Below are 18,900 nucleotides of genomic sequence, written 5' to 3' on the forward strand. Positions count from 1 at the left end.
GAAACAGTACAAGGAAAAAAAAAAACAATCGGTAGTAAACAAAAAACGCATATGATTTTCGAAAGGTAAGTTTCAGTTCGTATAATTTACTCACAAAACTATTCCATCAACACGCTATCCAACGATAAATATCACTACAATCCTCCCAGTAGCGCAGATAAGTGACATACGTGTTGCGAACACGGTATTATCTTCGCTCACTGGTTGACAGAAAACGTCAATCTCAGCTGGCAAATAGCTTCCAACAGAACTATTAACCAACTCTCTGACACAATGACTGCTTCTCAAAATCGGTTCACTGCTACAACACACGTCTTCCTTCCAACAACAATTACCAATACGACTTCCTACAAATATTTTTGCAACAATTATAATGGTCAAAATTGCAGATATTATAAGCTTCAAATGATAGATAAATTGAAAGTCCTAGAAAGATAGACAAGTTTTTCTGGAAAAATAAAAAGGGAAATACTTTCACTCCTGACTCAATAGTGTACGATATCGTTATAAATAAAATCTACTTGAATCATGAAGTCGATAGCTGTTCGATTGTTGAATCATGGAAGTCGGTACTTCCGTTACCTTTTTCACTTGGAGGAGCTCTGATGGATGCGAATCTATGAAAGAAACATTATTTTGCTAATTTTAGATCTGAAGCAAATTTATTTTTGCTGTTTGCACTGGGTCTAGCAGTTGGAGTGACGTCATTTCAGGCAGCCATATTTCCGTCATGACGCATGCGTATTGGTTAGAAAACTAGAATCGCCAGTACCGGGATTAGAATTGAAGCCATTTCTTTACGCATACAGTATTTTACTGTAATTTCGGAGTACACTCATAGTCTTAAATTATGGCTAATCCAGGTTCAAAGCCGGAACAGGTGTTAATAATAGAACCGGAACATGAACTAAAATTCCAAGGTAAGCGGAAAGTGCTGTAAACATTGCTAATGAAGTAAGAGAAATAGTATTCCTTAAATCAGATAGTTGTTGTTTTTCGTTATTGGTTTACCAGTTACTGCGCCCGTTTGACGAGCGATTGTTACAAAGTTTATTGAAGGCGTGGAATTTGTGCGCTTTGAAAGGCAAACTATGTCAATTTACATGCGGTGGGGAGAAGAGTGAAGTGACATTTTTAGTTTCTTTCTGTTGTAAAAGCTATTCAATTATAATATTCTTGTGTGTTGGAAGATAACAATGCTTTATATTGATATTTAATGGTTTCGTTTTCTTCTGATAACAAGGACCCTTCACGTCGCCGGTTACTTCTTATATGAAGCTAACAAATCCTACCACTAAAAAGGTGTGTTTCAAAATCAAAACGACAGCTCCAAAGAAATACTGTGTGCGGCCAAATTCTGGTGTTCTGGACGCAAAGGCATCAATTGATGTAGCAGGTGAATAAATGATTTTTATTTATATGCAGTAAAACGTGTGCCAACCATAGTCACGTAAGTAATGATAAAATAATTAGCGTACATTTTTTCCTGCTGATGGAAGTTGAGAATTGCTTGTCTTAAGTTTGGTTATGATTTTTTTTATGCAGTAGGGGATTGAAAATATCTAACATTTGTTGTTATCTCCCTATAATCTGTTCGCTGCATCCGTGTCTTATCGCTCAGAAATCCCGTGTAGTAAAATTCACAGTTACTGGATGGTAGACTAGGTTAGCACGTCGCTCTAAGGATTTACGCTGACGTTTGAACTAAGTTTAATTATAGAACAATATTTTGAGTGCTTTTGAAACAAGTTAGGTGACTTCATATAGTTCACTCTTAGTCTTTTATTCAAGAGATTATCACAACTGTGTGGTCTCTGTGTAACACATATACAAGAAGTTAAGAGACTAAAATACTTCCGATCCTACAGTGCTTGAAAGATGCTACTTCCACAAAAGTCATGCCGGGTTCAGTTAAATTGATTTCTGGTGTAAGTCAGATCTTGAAGGGATTTACCATAGTAAGTTATTTGTCCAGGGATCATTGTCATAATGTCAGAAAGATATGGTGGTAGTCATTGATTATATGAGTGTAAATGCTGACAAAAAGTGCCGTGAACCAATTTTTTTTTTTTTTTTTTTTTTTTTTTTTTTTTTTTTTTTTTTTTTTTTTTTTTTCTCTAGAGATCCAGGTAGCATCCCTATGAGTTATTCTTGTAGCTGCATAAAAGCACAATTCAGTTAGTATTTGCCCTTGATATTATTTTGTAAAACAAGAAGAGTTAGTGTGCTTTGGACCCCTGAAGTCTTGGTTGTGGTGACACAGGTCTGTAGCGGACCAAGGTGGAGCTTGGTTGAAATATGATGATTTGGTTGACAGTTGGTGTAACCAAAGAATGTAAATGTCAAATAAATATTGTGGTAACAGACTGCCCCGTGACACAGTCCAACACTTACAGTAAAGTCAACACACTTTGTCGTAAAAACGAAAATTACAAGGTAAATTCGGAATATATAGGTAATGGAGAAGGCTTAGACAAGGGTTTCGATGCATACAGGGTGTCTCCAAATGCATAGTACAAACTAAATGTGTTACAGCAACCAAACTAATTAAGATATTCACACCATGTTGCCTTATGTGAGACAGTATCTTGCAAAGTTTTTATGCCATTAATCAGTTTCATCATCTTAAACTTTTGTGGCATGCCCAACACCCAGTCCTTATTAAACACTCGCTGCAACATATCTGCATCAACTATGGCATTGGTAGCAACAATTTGGTCATTGGTGTAGTTAAGACATTTAGCAGAGGGAAATCCATCGGTATAATGTCATGTGATGTAGGATGCCAGGAAATTGGATCACCCCTGCCAATCCAGCTATATGGAAAGAACATAACCTCTTCCTGTCTGCGTAACTTTCCTGTACCAATGGTGTATTGACATCCGTGATGGTGGTTGCCGTTCATGAATTCCTTTGAACCTGTGTGTCCAATTTGGTCGAATAAACCATTCCACATAGTGAACCATCCTTCTAACTGTTGTCACTATGCTTCTCTCAGGACAACGTGGAACCCACACAGACAAAACTTATGTGAGCTTGTCTTTCACATAAACCAAACATGGTGTGAATATCATTATTTTGGTTGCCATAACACATTGAAGTTGTAGCATACTTTTTGAGACAGCCTGCATTATGTAATTATAAACTATGAATGGGTCGACAGAAGCGTCAGATCCCACGCGTCGGCTTTGACCCGTGACGTAAGGGTGTTGTCGTGTGTGACGTCATGACGGCGCGGAGTTTGGTTTGAGTGTGGCTGTCTCCAGTTCTGTTTTATCTTATTTTATTTACTTTTCTGATCTGTTCGTTCTATCTCGTGAGATTTTTTTAAAAATTTAAAAACACTTATTACTTATTTTAATTATCTGTTTCCTCGAATTTCTGTTTTAGTTTATTATACTTATCTTTCTGATCTGTTCGTTCTATCCCGTGAGATAATTTTTTTTTTTTTTTTTAAAAGACAAAAAGCAGTAATCAGCTACTGAAGCATCTTTATCTTCTATGGGTTGCAGGGGTTACGACCCCTGGGGAGGTGGGTGGGTATTCATGCATGGCTGTCTTCACTTACACGTTGCTACGCAAGGCGTCTAAATTTGTTTATATTTAGTTTGCCCCCCACCCAAAACATCCCATTTCTCGCGCTTGTCCCGTTAGTGTCATTAGGCTTCTTGTGGAAAGTGTGTGTGTGTTTGTTTTTGTTTCCGCCATATTTGTGACGTCATGGGTCAAAGCAGACGGGTGGGATCGGACGCTTCCGTATTTCCCTATGAATAATGCGAGGGGTTCGACTACTACAGCTGAGAGTGAAAATAAAAGTAAAAAAATATTTTGGCAACAAGTGGGCTTCATGCTAAAAGTTAAATTACGTTCCCATCCCCGTCTCTTATAGTTGTTGCCAGTACATGAATGTAATATATTCCAAAAATACTGGTTTGACATTTCAGTATTTTGTGAGGCAGTGATATCATTTTATGTGGAAGATTTATGTGGGCTACTTAATAATTGTATTTGCAGTGAAGACTGGGACTGATGAACCTAGACCTTGGACTTTGTTGCAGATGTCTTTTATGACTCTATTATTTTGAATTTGAATTCATTGGCTTTGCTGATTTCCAACCAGACCTTCAAATCTTAACCTAGACCACTTACAATGCTAAACAATCTTGTCATTTACATCTAGATTTTGGGATGGTGATGCTCTAACACTTTGTCCTTTGTAATGGTAATTCTGTAGCTTGCTTCTTGTGAGTTGTTTTTCTTTTTCCACTGTCACACTTTAGTCCTTGTTTATTTTACTTTACATTCATTGATAGAGCATTAGGTTGATATCTGTTTACTCTCATACATCAGAGTTGTAATTTTGTATCAGCAGGGTTGGTGGTGTTATTGGTGGACTAAAGACTTGTTATTGGCTTTGTCTAAGTAGATTTTTTTGTAGTTTTAGGTTATTTTGAGAGAAGAAAAGTGAGTGTATGCCCCCATGCTTGGGAAATTTTCAGTGCTTGACTCAATGCTTTGTGACACTCAAGAAACCGAGATCAACTTCTTGCCCAGTAGGTTGAGTAACAGATTTGGTCTTCTATTCACATGAAAATGCAAACTAGTTTAAAGCCTAGTACACCATAAAATTGACAATGCAAAAATCAGTTCATGTAAGTCAAATCGTTATACTAGAACTGAAATATTTAGTCCAAGTAAAACTAACACAATGATATATTTGTTAGTGTCACTAGCTTACTGCATGGAGTCCTGTGTTTGAAACCAAGTGACCGCCTCACGTTCACTGTGATAAGTCTGGAATGGAAATACGTTTAAGCAGGAAATGGAAGAACTTAAAAGATCAAGTAGGCCTGAAAATCCTTTATAATAAGACTAAAATAATATATAAATCTATGTACTAGCACAAATTAACAAAGATCTTTTAAAACCATTTGAAGTTTCTGTATTTAAGACACTGGAAATAAGATTGAATGGACAAAAGAAATAATCAGAAAAGTGCTATTGGTAAACTATATAGGATTTCAGAACTAGTTTCTCATTCCTGGGAAGGAAAGTCTATAATTGGAATGCATTCCCTTATCACTTTTGACCATTGGTTGGGACACATGACGTTTTAATGTGGAAACAATTCAGAAATTGTGAGTGATGTTAAGTGAGCAATAGAAAAATTTGTTCAGTTATAAATATAAAAATAAAATTTCTTTCTGTTGAATGCTGTGCGCGCGCCACAGCCACACACCCACCCACCCACAGCCACACACACACCCACCCACCCACAGCCACACACACACCCACCCACCCACAGCCACACACACACCCACCCACCCACAGCCACACACACACCCACCCACCCACAGCCACACACACACCCACCCACCCACAGCCACACACACACCCACCCACCCACAGCCACACACACACCCACCCACCCACAGCCACACACACACCCACCCACCCACAGCCACACACACACCCACCCACCCACAGCCACACACACACACCCACCCACCCACCCACCCACAGCCACACACACACCCACCCACCCACCCACCCACAGCCACACACACACCCACCCACCCACCCACCCACAGCCACACACCCACCCACCCACCCACCCACAGCCACACACACACACACACCCACCCACCCACAGCCACACACACACACACCCACCCACCCACAGCCACACACACACACACACCCACCCACCCACCCACCCACAGCCACACACCCACCCACCCACAGCCACACACCCACCCACCCACAGCCACACACACACCCACCCACCCACCCACAGCCACACACACACACACACACACCCACCCACCCACCCACAGCCACACACACACACACACACACACCCACCCACAGCCACACACACACACACACACACACACACACACACACACACACCCACCCACAGCCACACACACACACACACACACACACCCACCCACCCACAGCCACACACACACACACACACACACACACACACCCACCCACAGCCACACACACACACACACACACACACCCACCCACAGCCACACACACACACACACACACACACACAGCCACACACACACACACACACACACACACACAGCCACACACACACACACACACACACACACACCCACCCACCCACCCACAGCCACACACACACACACACACACACACACACACACACACACACACACACCCACAGCCACACACACACACACACACACACACACACACACACACCCACAGCCACACACAGCCACACACACACACACACACACACACACACAGCCACACACAGCCACACACACACACACACACACACACACACACACACACACACACACAGCCACACACACACCCACACACACACACACACACACACACACACACACACACACACACACCCACAGCCACACACACACACACACACACACACACACACACACACCCACAGCCACACACAGCCACACACACACACACACACACACACACAGCCACACACAGCCACACACACACACACACACACACACACACACACACACACACACACACAGCCACACACACACCCACACACACACATATATAGTGACAATAACAATCGTAATTGTTGGGTTCAAATTAATCATATGAATATGATAGGGAAACATTCCACGCGGGAAAAATATATTTAAAAACAAAGATGATGTGACTTACCATACGAAAGCGCTGGCAGGTCGATAGAAACACAAACACATATGTACACACAAAATTCTAGCTTTCGCAACCAATGGTTGCTTCGTCAGGAAAGAGGGAAGGAGAGGGAAATACGAAAGGATGTGGGTTTCAAGGGAGAGGGTAAGGAGTCATTCCAATCCCGGGAGTGGAAAGACTTACCTTAGGGGAAAGACATCTGCTTGTGTCCGTGCGTGTGCGCGAGTGTATACCTGTCCTTTTTTCCCTCTAAGGTAAGTCTTTCCGCTCCCGGGATTGGAATGACTCCTTACCCTCTCCCTTAAAACCCACATCCTTTCGTCTTTCCCTCTCCTTCCCTCTTTCCTGACGAAGCAACCATTGGTTGCGAAAGCTAGAATTTTGTGTGTATGTATGTGTTTCTATCGACCTGCCAGCGCTTTCGTATGGTAAGTCACATCATCTTTGTTTATATATATATATATATATATATATATATATATATATATATATATATATATATATATAGTGTGTGTGTGGGGGGGGGGGGGGGGGGCTTTTGCTGCTATTAGTAAAAATTTGCATGATTATGAGAAAGTGATCTTGGTCGGATGTAGGTAACCATGCATGTTGTTTGCTTGTAATGTATTATGCTTAATAAATGAAGTTAGATGTTATTCGTTTAACTTGCAGCAGCTCAAGATGTATTATTAGGTCCCAATGTCCAACCATGGAAATCGTGACATTTGGTAAAAACAAGTATTTGTAACAACCAAGACTATAATTTTGAATGATTCGCATTGGATAACATATACTGTAACTAAATTTGCTGTGACCAGCGATACTGAACTGCCAGCAGCGGTATACACTGTAAGTGCAATTTAACTAAAAGAGGCTGACGTGTTTAATATCACTGAATTGAGATAGTTGTTAAATAATTGTGGCATGGAAACAAACACACAATGGGTAAGGTATTTGGAAAAAGTAGCCATAATCACCAAAGTTCATCGTAACAGTAAAAATAATTTTGCATATGATGAAACTTTTCTTAAAGTATACAGTAATCATTGCAGAGATCGTTCTTCATTGACCTTTGTTGAGCTTGTCATCTATCACCTTCCAACCTATTGTAGCTGTTGTGTTATGCTACAGATCAGTCTGTTAAAACATTCATTCCCAAGTAGTTGAAATATATGTTAGTGGTGGCAGCAGTAAGGCAGTCTTCCATGACCCATGTTAGCACGAATAATATGTGCAGAAATACACTGAAACACACTACCTGTGAAGTTAGTGGCACACTTTAAATTGCTTCTGTCAGCCACTACACTTCAGGATCCAAGTAATATGGATTATATTTAATCTTTGATGAGACTTAGTTTTATTTAGAACAAACGCACTCACTTTTTTAAAGCATCTCCAATCGTCACAGTAAAAATTTGGTTTTTCTTACAAATTTGTTTGTCATGCTTGTAAACAGTGCTCATGTTTTACATTACTACTATTACACAGTATTAAATCACAATGATTACCACCAATTTTTTGCTTTGTACTGCATTCCTAATATTTTCTCCACACAGGTGCTTGATTTCTATAATGTTGTGCTTCACTGACTCTGGTTATATGTACATGTTTCATGTTGTGTGGAGCCACATAGCCTTATGAAGAGGTCAATAGGAAGCAAAAAATCATGAGTGATGCATTGTAATTTAATGCTGTTTAGTACTAGTAACATGAAACTGTTTATGATCCTGACAAACAGATTTGTAAGGAAAACCAAATTGTCACAGTAACCACTGAAGATTCTTTGAAATAAAGTGAAACACATTTGGTCCAAAGAAGACTTTTGTCTTTGTCACAAAAGACTATAACCTGTACTAGTTATATTACTGCTGCTGTGGGGAAAAAAACCTGAAACAAAAAAAGGCATCACGTTTATGTGTCCTGGTGGCTTTCACTAGAAGTATCAAAGTATTCATATCAAGCTACAACAGACGATTCAGGTTGTCACTTTCTATGTATATATAATAAATCTGATAATCTAGTATTTAGAATATAAATGGAACAGTCAGGAACAGAACACATGCTGCACAAAAAGTAAAGTCATTAGCTCAAGAATGCTGGCTCACTAGTGGAGTTAGATCATTGTAGGATAAAAAACATGAATTCAGACACAAACTGTATGAAACAAACTTGCACTTAGCGAAACCATAAACAAGTGTCCTGCTCTCCTGCATGGTAGACAAAATGGGAGAACGCACCTGTAATGCAATAAGACAGAAAAAAAATAAAAGGCTTACAGAACAACACTATGAAACTCCACAAACAAGCAGAAAACACACACACACACACACACACACACACACACACACACACACACACACACACTTGGCCTTCTATGGACATTTGATCCAGATGAACCCATGCAGGATCTTCATGTAAACAGATAAAGGGGAAGCTTCAAAGAACAAATGGAGCACCACTGTGAAATTCAACCCAAAGCAACTTGAAATCCCGCCGCTGAGAAGAGGGAGGGAAAGGAGATGATGGGGGGGGGGGGGAGATTTATTAATTTATTTGGTTTCTTAAGTATAGTATTTAAGTAAAATACAAAGAATAACACATGCAATTTACAGATCTGTTTAAATTTTAAATACAACCAATTCCATGATTCGTTCCATGATACAGACATTCTGTAACACTGTGGCAAATGGTTTGCTGTTGAATCATATAGGAGAACTGTATACTGCAGCTCAGTAGGCTAGTCCAACTGCTGAAGTACATGAAGTTTCAGGAGTGAAGCACCAGGTTATTCCGCATAGCTTGTGTAGGATGTGGCACGTAGACAAATGTTTCCCTATGCTTCATGTAGGACAATGTCCAGTCCAATGTAACCCATTGGTATTTTGAGTGCTGATTGTGGTGAAGTGGTCAGCCACCAAAATGTATCTGGAGCTGCTCTGTTGCACAAATAAAAGCAAATTTTCTGTGTCTTGGTAGGGTTTGGCATCAGTCTCCATCTTTGTAAGTGTGTTACCATTATCACCACATCAGATGTCTTCCGTTTCTTCAGATTTGCAATGTCATGGTCAGCACCCTGTATCAACGTATTCAAATTTCTAGTTTCTGGCATATCAGGTTAATGGCAGCGGGGTGAGGGCAGATCCCTGAGGTAGTTGAATATTTAGCATCTTTGAAGAGCTTATTTATCACCCAATATGATCCAAAATGACCTGCTGGCAAGCATATTATAATAAGTTGGACTGTTTGACACATAGCATTACTTGAGTGAGTTTGTATAGAAGACCATCTCTACTGGCTGTGTTGTAGGCTCCTAGGAGATCTTTAAATGCTTTGATATTTTTAAATTGTCTTGAACTCCTGCTCCTGTGTAGGTTGTGAGTGACATTATCTGGTCTGTACAACTTATTTTTTTGCTTGTTCAATCAGAATTTTCTCAAGTATTGTAGCCAAAATTCTCTTGTGAACGACTGTTTCAAGAAGCTGGCATATTGAGCTAACAAGTGCTATTGGATGATAGTTTTTTTGGCACTTTGCTTGTTTTTCCTGGCTTAAGGATAGTGATGATGTTGGTCTTTTTCATTCTGTTTGAGATTCTCCCCTTCATCATGATGTCAGTAAAGAACACCACACACCATTTTTTGTTACCTTTACCACAGTAAAGGAGGGATTCACGATAAATTCCATCAGTCCCTGGCACCTTCCGCTTTAACATCTTTGAGCCCCATTGTTATTTCCTTGACACTTAGTAGCTGGGGAAATAAGGCCTGAAGACTTCACTTAATTTATTTAAAAGTGACCAGCCTTCTTTGTTACATCATCTTAAGTCCAGATTCATGACAGTTTCTGTCCGTTTCTTGCATTGAATCATGTCCAGTGTGGGTAGCAGGTTATCAGCTATCTCTCATCCCTCCTCAAAGTAACTTCTTGTACATTTCTTTATGCTCAGCATTCCATGTTATTACTGCTTGCAGAATCTACACTTGGGATGAGAAGAGAAAAGGGACAGAGAGAGGAGGGGGAGAGGGGAAAAGCAGAGGTTAATCTCCTGCACAGACACAAGGAGGAAGGGGTGGACAAAGAGCGAGGGAGTAGGAGATGTGTGTGATACACAGGGTGTCCCAGGAGGAATTGTTGGTATTCAGCAGTATGAGAGGAACAATAATTCAAAGCAAAGAAGTCTCGTAAACATGGGCTTTAAAACCTGCACGTCAAGAGATATGAGCACGTGCCCAGTAGAAGAGACGTTTCAAAGTAGTGAAGAGGAACAATTTGTTACAGCTCCTAAGGTATGCACTTCAGAGCATACTCACGTGTGCACAAGCACATGCGTGTGCGCAGTGGTCTACACAACAGATAAAAAAATAAATGATCACACCCCACAACATCAAAACAAACTAAATGAGATTCATATGCTTCCTTACAATATGAAAACATGTGTATACCCTGTGTCAGTGAAGTGCAGTTTTCTAAAAAACTGAAAATGAATGGGTGGAAGAACACTAAGAATCCAGTAGGAAGCAAAAAATAATGAGCAATCATTGTAATTTAATACTTCTTAATTGTAGTAATGTGAAAGAGCAGAACTATCTACAAACCTGCCATACAGATCTGTAAGAAAAATCTGATTGTTACTATGACCACTGAATATGCTTTGAAATTAAATGAAATGCATTTAGTGTAAATAAGACCTTTGTTACAGTCATAAAAGGTGAAACATGGGTTATATAAATTGTATTTCTGTGACTGAATAAAAGGTGGAATAAAAAAGACACCCTGTATCTTAGGGTAATGTGTTGTGCCCTTTCTCATGGAGATTTTAACCCATTTGCTACACTGACTTCATATCACACGTGATCATATTCTTTGGCAGTGTTGGTGCAGCACTGGACTGAAAACATTTTGAAAATCAAACACTGAAACCTAGTTAACTCAACATGTAGCAAATATGTAAATACTGCTAATTGGTTTTCCCATGATAGGTGAGTTTTAAAGTCTCTGCCAGTTTCCCTTGTGGTAATTTTGTTCCAGGTAGGGCCTTACCTTCAAATTTGATAGATGTTTCAGAACTACATCACTGATAGAGGTGACACATTACTGTGAACGATATAACAAAGTGATATGTGGTAAATTAGGTTTGATTGGAGTTAAATTCAGTTGCAGAATCTTTGTAGAACACGAAGTTTGTGTAGAAGACTGGCAACATACTAATTCCTCCAACATATATCTTGTGAAATGAGCATGACAGGGAAATCTGAGAAATTGGAGCTCATGTAGAGATTTGCTGAAACTTCTTCCCTTGCACCATTTGTGAATGGAATGAGGAATGGGGAGCAAAAGATTGTAGTGCAAGAAGTACCCTTTAGCACACACCCTAAGATGGCTTGTGGAGTATAGATGAAGATGTAGACAGGATTTTGTCGAGGCTGGCATATTGAGTTTAAAGGTATAGTAGCCTGTATTGCACCTTTGAAATGATTGCTGCCAATTGAATGGTTGTCCCGTTCTGAAGTTTCCCGTTCTGAAGTTTCCCGTTCTGAAGTTTCCCGTTCTGAAGTTTCCCGTTCTGAAGTTTCCCGTTCTGAAGTAAAATGCTGCAACTTTTGTATCAAGAAGAAAAGCTATAAAATTATGAGACAGAATTGCAGGGGAAATATCAGTACTGTTGATACACACATATAAAATACCAGACACTATCCTAGTTTTCAGTATTACTTGTTTCTTCCTTGGGAACCGGAGAGGTATAAACTGGGAAAGTTTGGGAAGGAAGGGCCTGTCACTCGGGCCGCATGATGAAAAGGATGCACCTATGCTTTACGTCATCCTTACAACAGCTGAATCACCCCCGTCCTGGTTTTTAATCTTCTCCAACTTACCCCTTTCTCTTTCTGAGTAATGAACTCTGATACCCTAGTGTCAAAAGCTAGGCCAGTGCCATGTCTCTAGATAGTGCCAATATTTTGCATCCTGAAGGTTGTGTTTCAGAATTTAAATGTAATGTTCTGTGTCTTATCTCTAAGCACAATTGTAATTTTCATTGTAACAGGAGATTATAATTGGTTGGATAGAAAGGAAAATTCTTTTCAGAAATTAATTAAAGTTGTGTGGGCATAAGGGCTGGCCAATACTGGTGCAATTATCAGTATTTAACAGACACAAAAATAAGTAATAGAACTGATACTGCATTCTGTAAATGATCTGAAAATTGGAAATATTTGGTGTACATTGAAAACGGGAAAGAATAGGTCATGTAAAACACGTGTTAAGGACATCCCCTCTCCTCCTCTTATGGCAAGAGTTGTGTGTGCATGTTAAAGCAGGACCAAGTCAAATAACTTTTGTGCTTTACCTGAAAAATGTCTGTGCCCCTGTTCCCATTCTGTCCTTACAGTTTTTAACCTTTGACTAATTTTCTTGGGTTCCTGCAACTCCTTATATAATTCCCTACTTTCAGTTGTGATAGTGCTCTGCTTCGTTCTCTTTCTTCGTTCTTAACACTTTGCGCACCCTTGCTGCTTCAATGCTTCTTTGTATAAAATGGCAGGAGATATATTTGCCTTATTTGCTTCTTCTACTTCTCTATATATTTACACTCATCAGTGTCTCACTAGTAATTCCTTGTATTTCTAATGTCGCCCACTGTTTTATGCACACCATGTAAAAGCAACCTTACTGCAACCCTTTGACATAACTTAGAAGATGGGTTAAGTAAAGACAAATGTATGTTGTAATATTGTTACATTTAGAGAAAGCTTTTCTGACAATGTTATCCGGAATACAATCTTTGAAATTCGGAAGGTAGCAAGCGTATAATACAGGAAGTGAAGGTTTTTGCATGGAAACAAGGCTGCATTTAGCCAGCAGACATGAAAGTGAAGCAGTAGTTGACAAGGCTGTGAACTTCACCTGATGTTATTCAATATGTACATTGTTAAAGTTGTGAAAGAAACCATGGAGAAATTTGGAAAGTAATTAAAATTCAGGGAGAAGAAATAAAAACATTAAGGTTTGCTTATGACATTGTAATTCAATCATATGGCAAAGGACTTAAAAGAGTAGTTGATTGGAATGGATAACATCTTGAAAGAAGGGTACAAGGTAATAAAAGAAAAACAATGGTAATGGAATGTAGTCAAATTAAGTCAGATGGTCCTGCCGGAATTAATGTAGGAAATCTGACACCAGAAGTAGTAGATGAGTTTAGTTATTTGGGCAGCAAAATAAATTATGAGGGCCGAAGTGAGAAAAGCTTTTTGGAAAAGAGAAATTTAACATAGATTAAAATTTCAAAGTTAATCCTTTCTGAAAAAGCCTTTGACCAAAGGCTCAAATCTGTAACAGCCTTTTTGTCGTGCCTGTCTGCAACTCATCGTGTCATCTTTAGGGTGAGCAGCAATGTATCCTTTTCGTAATATTGTTCACACTCATTTAAGCAACTCCGAAGCGAAATTGAACTAGCCATATCTTTTCAAATCAGAAAGGATATTGTGCAAAATAACAAAAGGTGTCCCAATGTCTACAAAGCATTTCAGTTAGTCATTAGAAGCAACCATCTCCAAGTTTCAGGTAACTAGACATGTTCGTTTATCAAGAAATTAGATACCAAAACAGGAATCTGTGAACTATGGTAGCAGACACACCAATACTTGTTCAGCTTCCTGTTTTCGTTTGCCCCGTGTATCTTTATACTGTAAAGTATGTATAAATTAAAGCAAGCCATTTAAGTCCCCATATCTCTCTCTCTCTCTCTCTCTCTCTCCCCCCCCCCCCCCCCCCCCCCCACTTGCTTTTTCTTGCGCCCTTTCCCCTATCTTAAAAAAAGCTTTCTATCTCCCTTCCCACAGTATCTGTAGTGTAGTGGTGAAGTGCCAGGAGCATTTGGCAGTCACGATTCTTATGAAAAGCTTCTCTTTGTGAAAAATGGTGTGGTATGTGCATGTTAAAAGAAGAATTTTCATTGTTTCCAGTGACTCTACAGCCTTTTGAATTTGATCCAAATGAGAAGAATAAACACAAGTTCATGGTACAGACACTGATTGCTCCAGAGGAAGAATTCAATTTGGATTCAGTGGTATGTACAGAAATAACTTGTAAATTTTAAAACATTGATACTACTCTGTAGTAAAGCAGAGGTCATATGGATGATCAAGTTGGTATGCAAATCTTTTTTTTTTTTTTTTTTTTTCTCCCCACAGAGGAAATGGTAATCTGTCATACTAACAATCCAAAGAACAAATGTAATTTTAAGACATTATCATGCAACCATAAAAGGCTGCGACATAAGGCTGACTTTGGTTTTGTTGTACAATAAAACCTCATTAAGCAGCATTTTCAATAGTCTGTGGGTTAAGTGGACATTGAGTGGCAACACATCTTAAATGGTTGGAAATTTTTGAGTCCACAGTGGCTACTTGTGTAATATGCGTGCATATATAGGGATTTAAAATACACTGAAACTCCTATTTTACGTTTTCATGTGGTCCAGACTTAGAAAAATGCAAAATTGAAGAAAATGAAGAATCAAGTAAAATGTTAAAGCCTCCAATAATGCTCTCCAATACATTGTGTAAAATCTGTATAAGTGAGAAAATGAACTGTACAATACCATGTTTATTTAATAATTTCTGATATTGAATTTCATCAGTTCTTAAACAATCACAGATGTGTAACAGCAAGTAAAAATGTCAAAAAATTGAAATTTGTGTCTGGGTACAAGGTAATAGAGCTGTTTTCGGACGTGCTAAGATCACAAATTAAATGTCAAACAAGGAAAAAGCAAAAATTGATGAACATGGTTAATTAAACCGAAAACTGTGAAGTACAGTGAAAAGCTTCGGTATCCAACATGTGGGAGTTTATGTTTTCCTTTCGTAACTAACAGCAGTGCAGCACACACTGGTGACGTGAGTGCAGTGACCTCTAGTGATCCATCCTGGAACATTGCTCAAGTGTGTGAGACTCCTACCAGATAGGACTAACAGAAGAGATATTATAAGTATTACTTTAGGGATATACTACAACCCTCTACTCAGAGATTGTTAGGTTAAGATTAGAATAATTACTGCACGCACAGAGACTTTCAAACAATCCTTCTTTGCACACTCCATACCTGAATGGAACAGGAAGAAACTCTAATAGCCTCACAGTGGTGTGCAGGTTGTAAATGAGGATGTAGATGTAGAGTGGTTGAAGTTGAGCATTCTGCAGTATTGCCACTGTGTGCACCACTTCTAACTCCTCGCTTGCTGTAGTGTAAACACAGCTAGTTCCATCAAGGCACACACACACACACACACACACACACACACACACACACACACACAAGTTTTCCTTCACTTGTAGTACTTATTTATACCAATTAATATGAAATAAAGTTAAGCCTACTGTGATTTCAGTGTTTCTCTGCCCCAACAGTCTGTTAAATTTATTACAATCTGTCTGCCATCACAGTGCATTTAACACCACTGAGGACTGCAACAATGACGAACAAGCGATCACACAACTGTTCACTGAACATGGCCTGTTAATTGTGGTGCTGCTCATAGTAAATTGAGTAGCCTACGTTGGCTGCCATCAGTAGAGGCACAATACGTTCCAGATTCTGTCGACAGGCTCCTGGCAGAACTACTGTAAGTAAACTTAATGCATGGTAGTGGGGGCTGTATGAGGTATAACTGTATAAATGAAACGTAAGTGGGTGCTGCGGTCACTTCATTTTCTATATACCAATCACATCAGCTGTACTTTGGAGCAAGCTACCAAATAAGCTTGCTTTTTATCACTCTATATACTAGAAGCCACTCCATTAGTGTCGAATCACTATGCTGTGCAGCTGTTGGCTGCAGGTGGGAAACAAAAATCAGAGAGGTTTTACTCAGACAGTTGTCACCGTATTTCACAGTTTCTAGTTTATTTCACCATGTAGGCTATTTTTTGCTATTTTGAGCTGAAAATAAAATGAAAGAACCTTCAAAACTGTGTGTTTTAAGGTATCTGTGGCAGTAGTGTGCTGAGAAATGGCTCACTTACCTTGCACATCATTAGCAAAAGTGATTGTGTAGTCTTCTCAATTACACACCCTACAATATTACTAGTGGCAAAACTCACTTTTTTCTTAATAGGTCTGTTGTGTGATATGGATTTCAGATTTGGTCATGTCATCTGACATTTTAAGTTATGGTAAGATTGATACTTAGGAGGAGAAGCTTTTCAACCCTCATATATTTCAGCAGAGGTTCGTATAATAAGTAAAAAAGCATCACAGAAATGTTTACCAAGCTCTAGTGGCCGGTGCTACAAGAGGGAGAGTGTGCATCGTGATGTGGTTTGTTGTCCGGTCGGGGTGTGTACCTTCATAGAAGAGTCAAACCTTACACTACTTCCATCTACAAGTAGTCATGGAAAGACCTGGAAGGCAAGGTTATTGAAATCTGACCTCTCATGGAGGCTTACCAACAGTCATTCTTCCCATACATTATTTGCGAGAGGAGGAAAAAGAGGTATACAAAGTATCCTTCTCCACATATCATAGGGTGGCTTGCTGAATATAGGTGTAGTTGCAGAGGGACAGCATGTTTTACGCAGGAGAAAAGTGTAGTAAATGGAAATGCTTTATATGAGCTCTAATGGAAGCTTTTGTGGGACTGGAGTCAGAAGTGTTATACCAGGAATAGCATTGTAGATGGAAGTGCCTTAATGGGACTTTGCCGCCTTATTAAAATGTTAGTACAGAGAAGCATGCTGAAACACAGCAGGATAAATAATTTGATCTACATCACTACTTGGATCATTTAAGCCAGTGAACTTAAGACTTGAGGAAATACAGAATTCCTTGATGTTGAAATGTCATTGGTTGCTAACTGCTGATTGTTAATAAGCAATCATTTGCCTGTGTAAATGTGGCAGTAGTCATTCATAGCCCTTGCCCTTGACACTGACAGTTGTGTGATTTGATTCACAAGACTATTACAATTAGATGTCTAATGCTAAGAGCCCCATCTGCAAGAACCAGCAATTCGGACTACTGCAAGTTGGTTGAAATATTGCAGTGCTTATTTTTTATGTTGTTGACTATGGTTGAGGAAGCCCACATGAATTTAATCAGAGATACTGCCAGTCACACATTTTGTGAAATTTTACTTATGTACAAGAATTACCAGGAAAGCACAGTATATATCGGGCAATAATTCTCATTGTCAAGTTACATTTTATTTTTATGCCAGGAAAATTTTGAGTACCCTGTTACGTAGGAACTCTGTACCCAACTATATATTATTTAGCAAGTGTCTCATTTGAATCACTAAATGTGATAAAAATAAATGTGAACCACACAATAGGTGTTATTTCCTGAGATGTCGTGTGCAAGATAAATTACTCAAATAAAAATGTTGACAACAGTATATGTTTTGATAAAGAAAACAGAAACCGCATTGTGCTGTTATGGACTTTCCTAACTGTTTCGTAATAGGTGGAATGAAAACGTGAGAAAGTGTGCTTCATAAAATTTTGAGAAAATATTTTAGTACCATCTGCTTTAGTCATAACTGTTTAATAGACTCAGTTACACATATAGCAAGGTATAGAAAATAGTTTTTTAGTCGTTAAAATGAATAGGTACAACAAAAATTTTTGCTTCATTTTGCAGTTGCATAAGAGTAGAAATTTAAAATGGTTTTCTTGGAAGTTTAATTCACTATTTACAGGAGAAATATAATGAACTAGATCATTTTGCTTCTGTGCTTTAGTTAATTTTTTTCTTGAATTTTTGAGATTTTAAGTGATTCAGAGGTCCCCACTTGACTTACCCAGATTTTGTTCCGTTTTGTGGAAGTTTATTAAACACCCAAAGAAAGATACACAATTTCTAGACTACATAGTATAATACTTAGTGTGTGGGAGCTTCCTGAGGAAAAGATGAGAAGATGATGGACCAACAATTCAAAGAGATTGGCCATGTTTGAAGTGGTGTAATTTAGTGAATAATTGTGGTAAAGTTGCGAATCTTGGCGAGATTGTCGACCAATTTCCATTATAAACATTCTGTAACTGTTGATCACTATTTTTGTTCAAAGAGGTACTCAGTTTTCACTAAATTTCGTCATGGCAGACTTTCTCCCAAATTTGCGTGGCTCATTAACATGGTTTAGGTAACTCTCCTTGGTAACCTGATAGTCTAGTAGCTTGTTTATAGAACCTGCTGGTTTTATCACT

General features: G+C 38.9%; 2 protein-coding genes across 4 annotated transcripts in view; one reads left to right on the top strand and one right to left on the bottom strand.

Annotated features, from left to right (window-relative positions):
- Positions 1-642, bottom strand: part of LOC124612154 (vacuolar protein sorting-associated protein 4) — a 175,819-nt gene extending 175,177 nt beyond the window's left edge. The window contains exon 1 of one of the 2 annotated variants that reach the window (XM_047140305.1): positions 583-642. The gene's annotated coding sequence lies outside the window, so the exon portion shown is untranslated. Of the gene's footprint in view, positions 1-94; positions 490-582 lie in introns of those variants that run through there. The other variant, XM_047140304.1, reaches the window with a different exon arrangement.
- LOC124612180 (vesicle-associated membrane protein-associated protein B) overlaps positions 570-18,900 on the top strand; it is a 54,867-nt gene continuing 36,536 nt past the window's right edge. The window contains exons 1-3 of one of the 2 annotated variants that reach the window (XM_047140309.1): positions 570-920; positions 1,244-1,396; positions 14,658-14,761. In XM_047140309.1, coding sequence (XP_046996265.1) covers positions 851-920; positions 1,244-1,396; positions 14,658-14,761 — 327 coding nt within the window. In that variant the 5' untranslated portion in view covers positions 570-850. The remainder of the gene's footprint in view (positions 921-1,243; positions 1,397-14,657; positions 14,762-18,900) is intronic. The other variant, XM_047140306.1, reaches the window with a different exon arrangement.

The sequence above is a fragment of the Schistocerca americana genome, chromosome 1 (assembly GCF_021461395.2).
Source record: "Schistocerca americana isolate TAMUIC-IGC-003095 chromosome 1, iqSchAmer2.1, whole genome shotgun sequence".
In the NCBI taxonomy this organism is placed as follows: domain Eukaryota; kingdom Metazoa; phylum Arthropoda; class Insecta; order Orthoptera; family Acrididae; genus Schistocerca; species Schistocerca americana.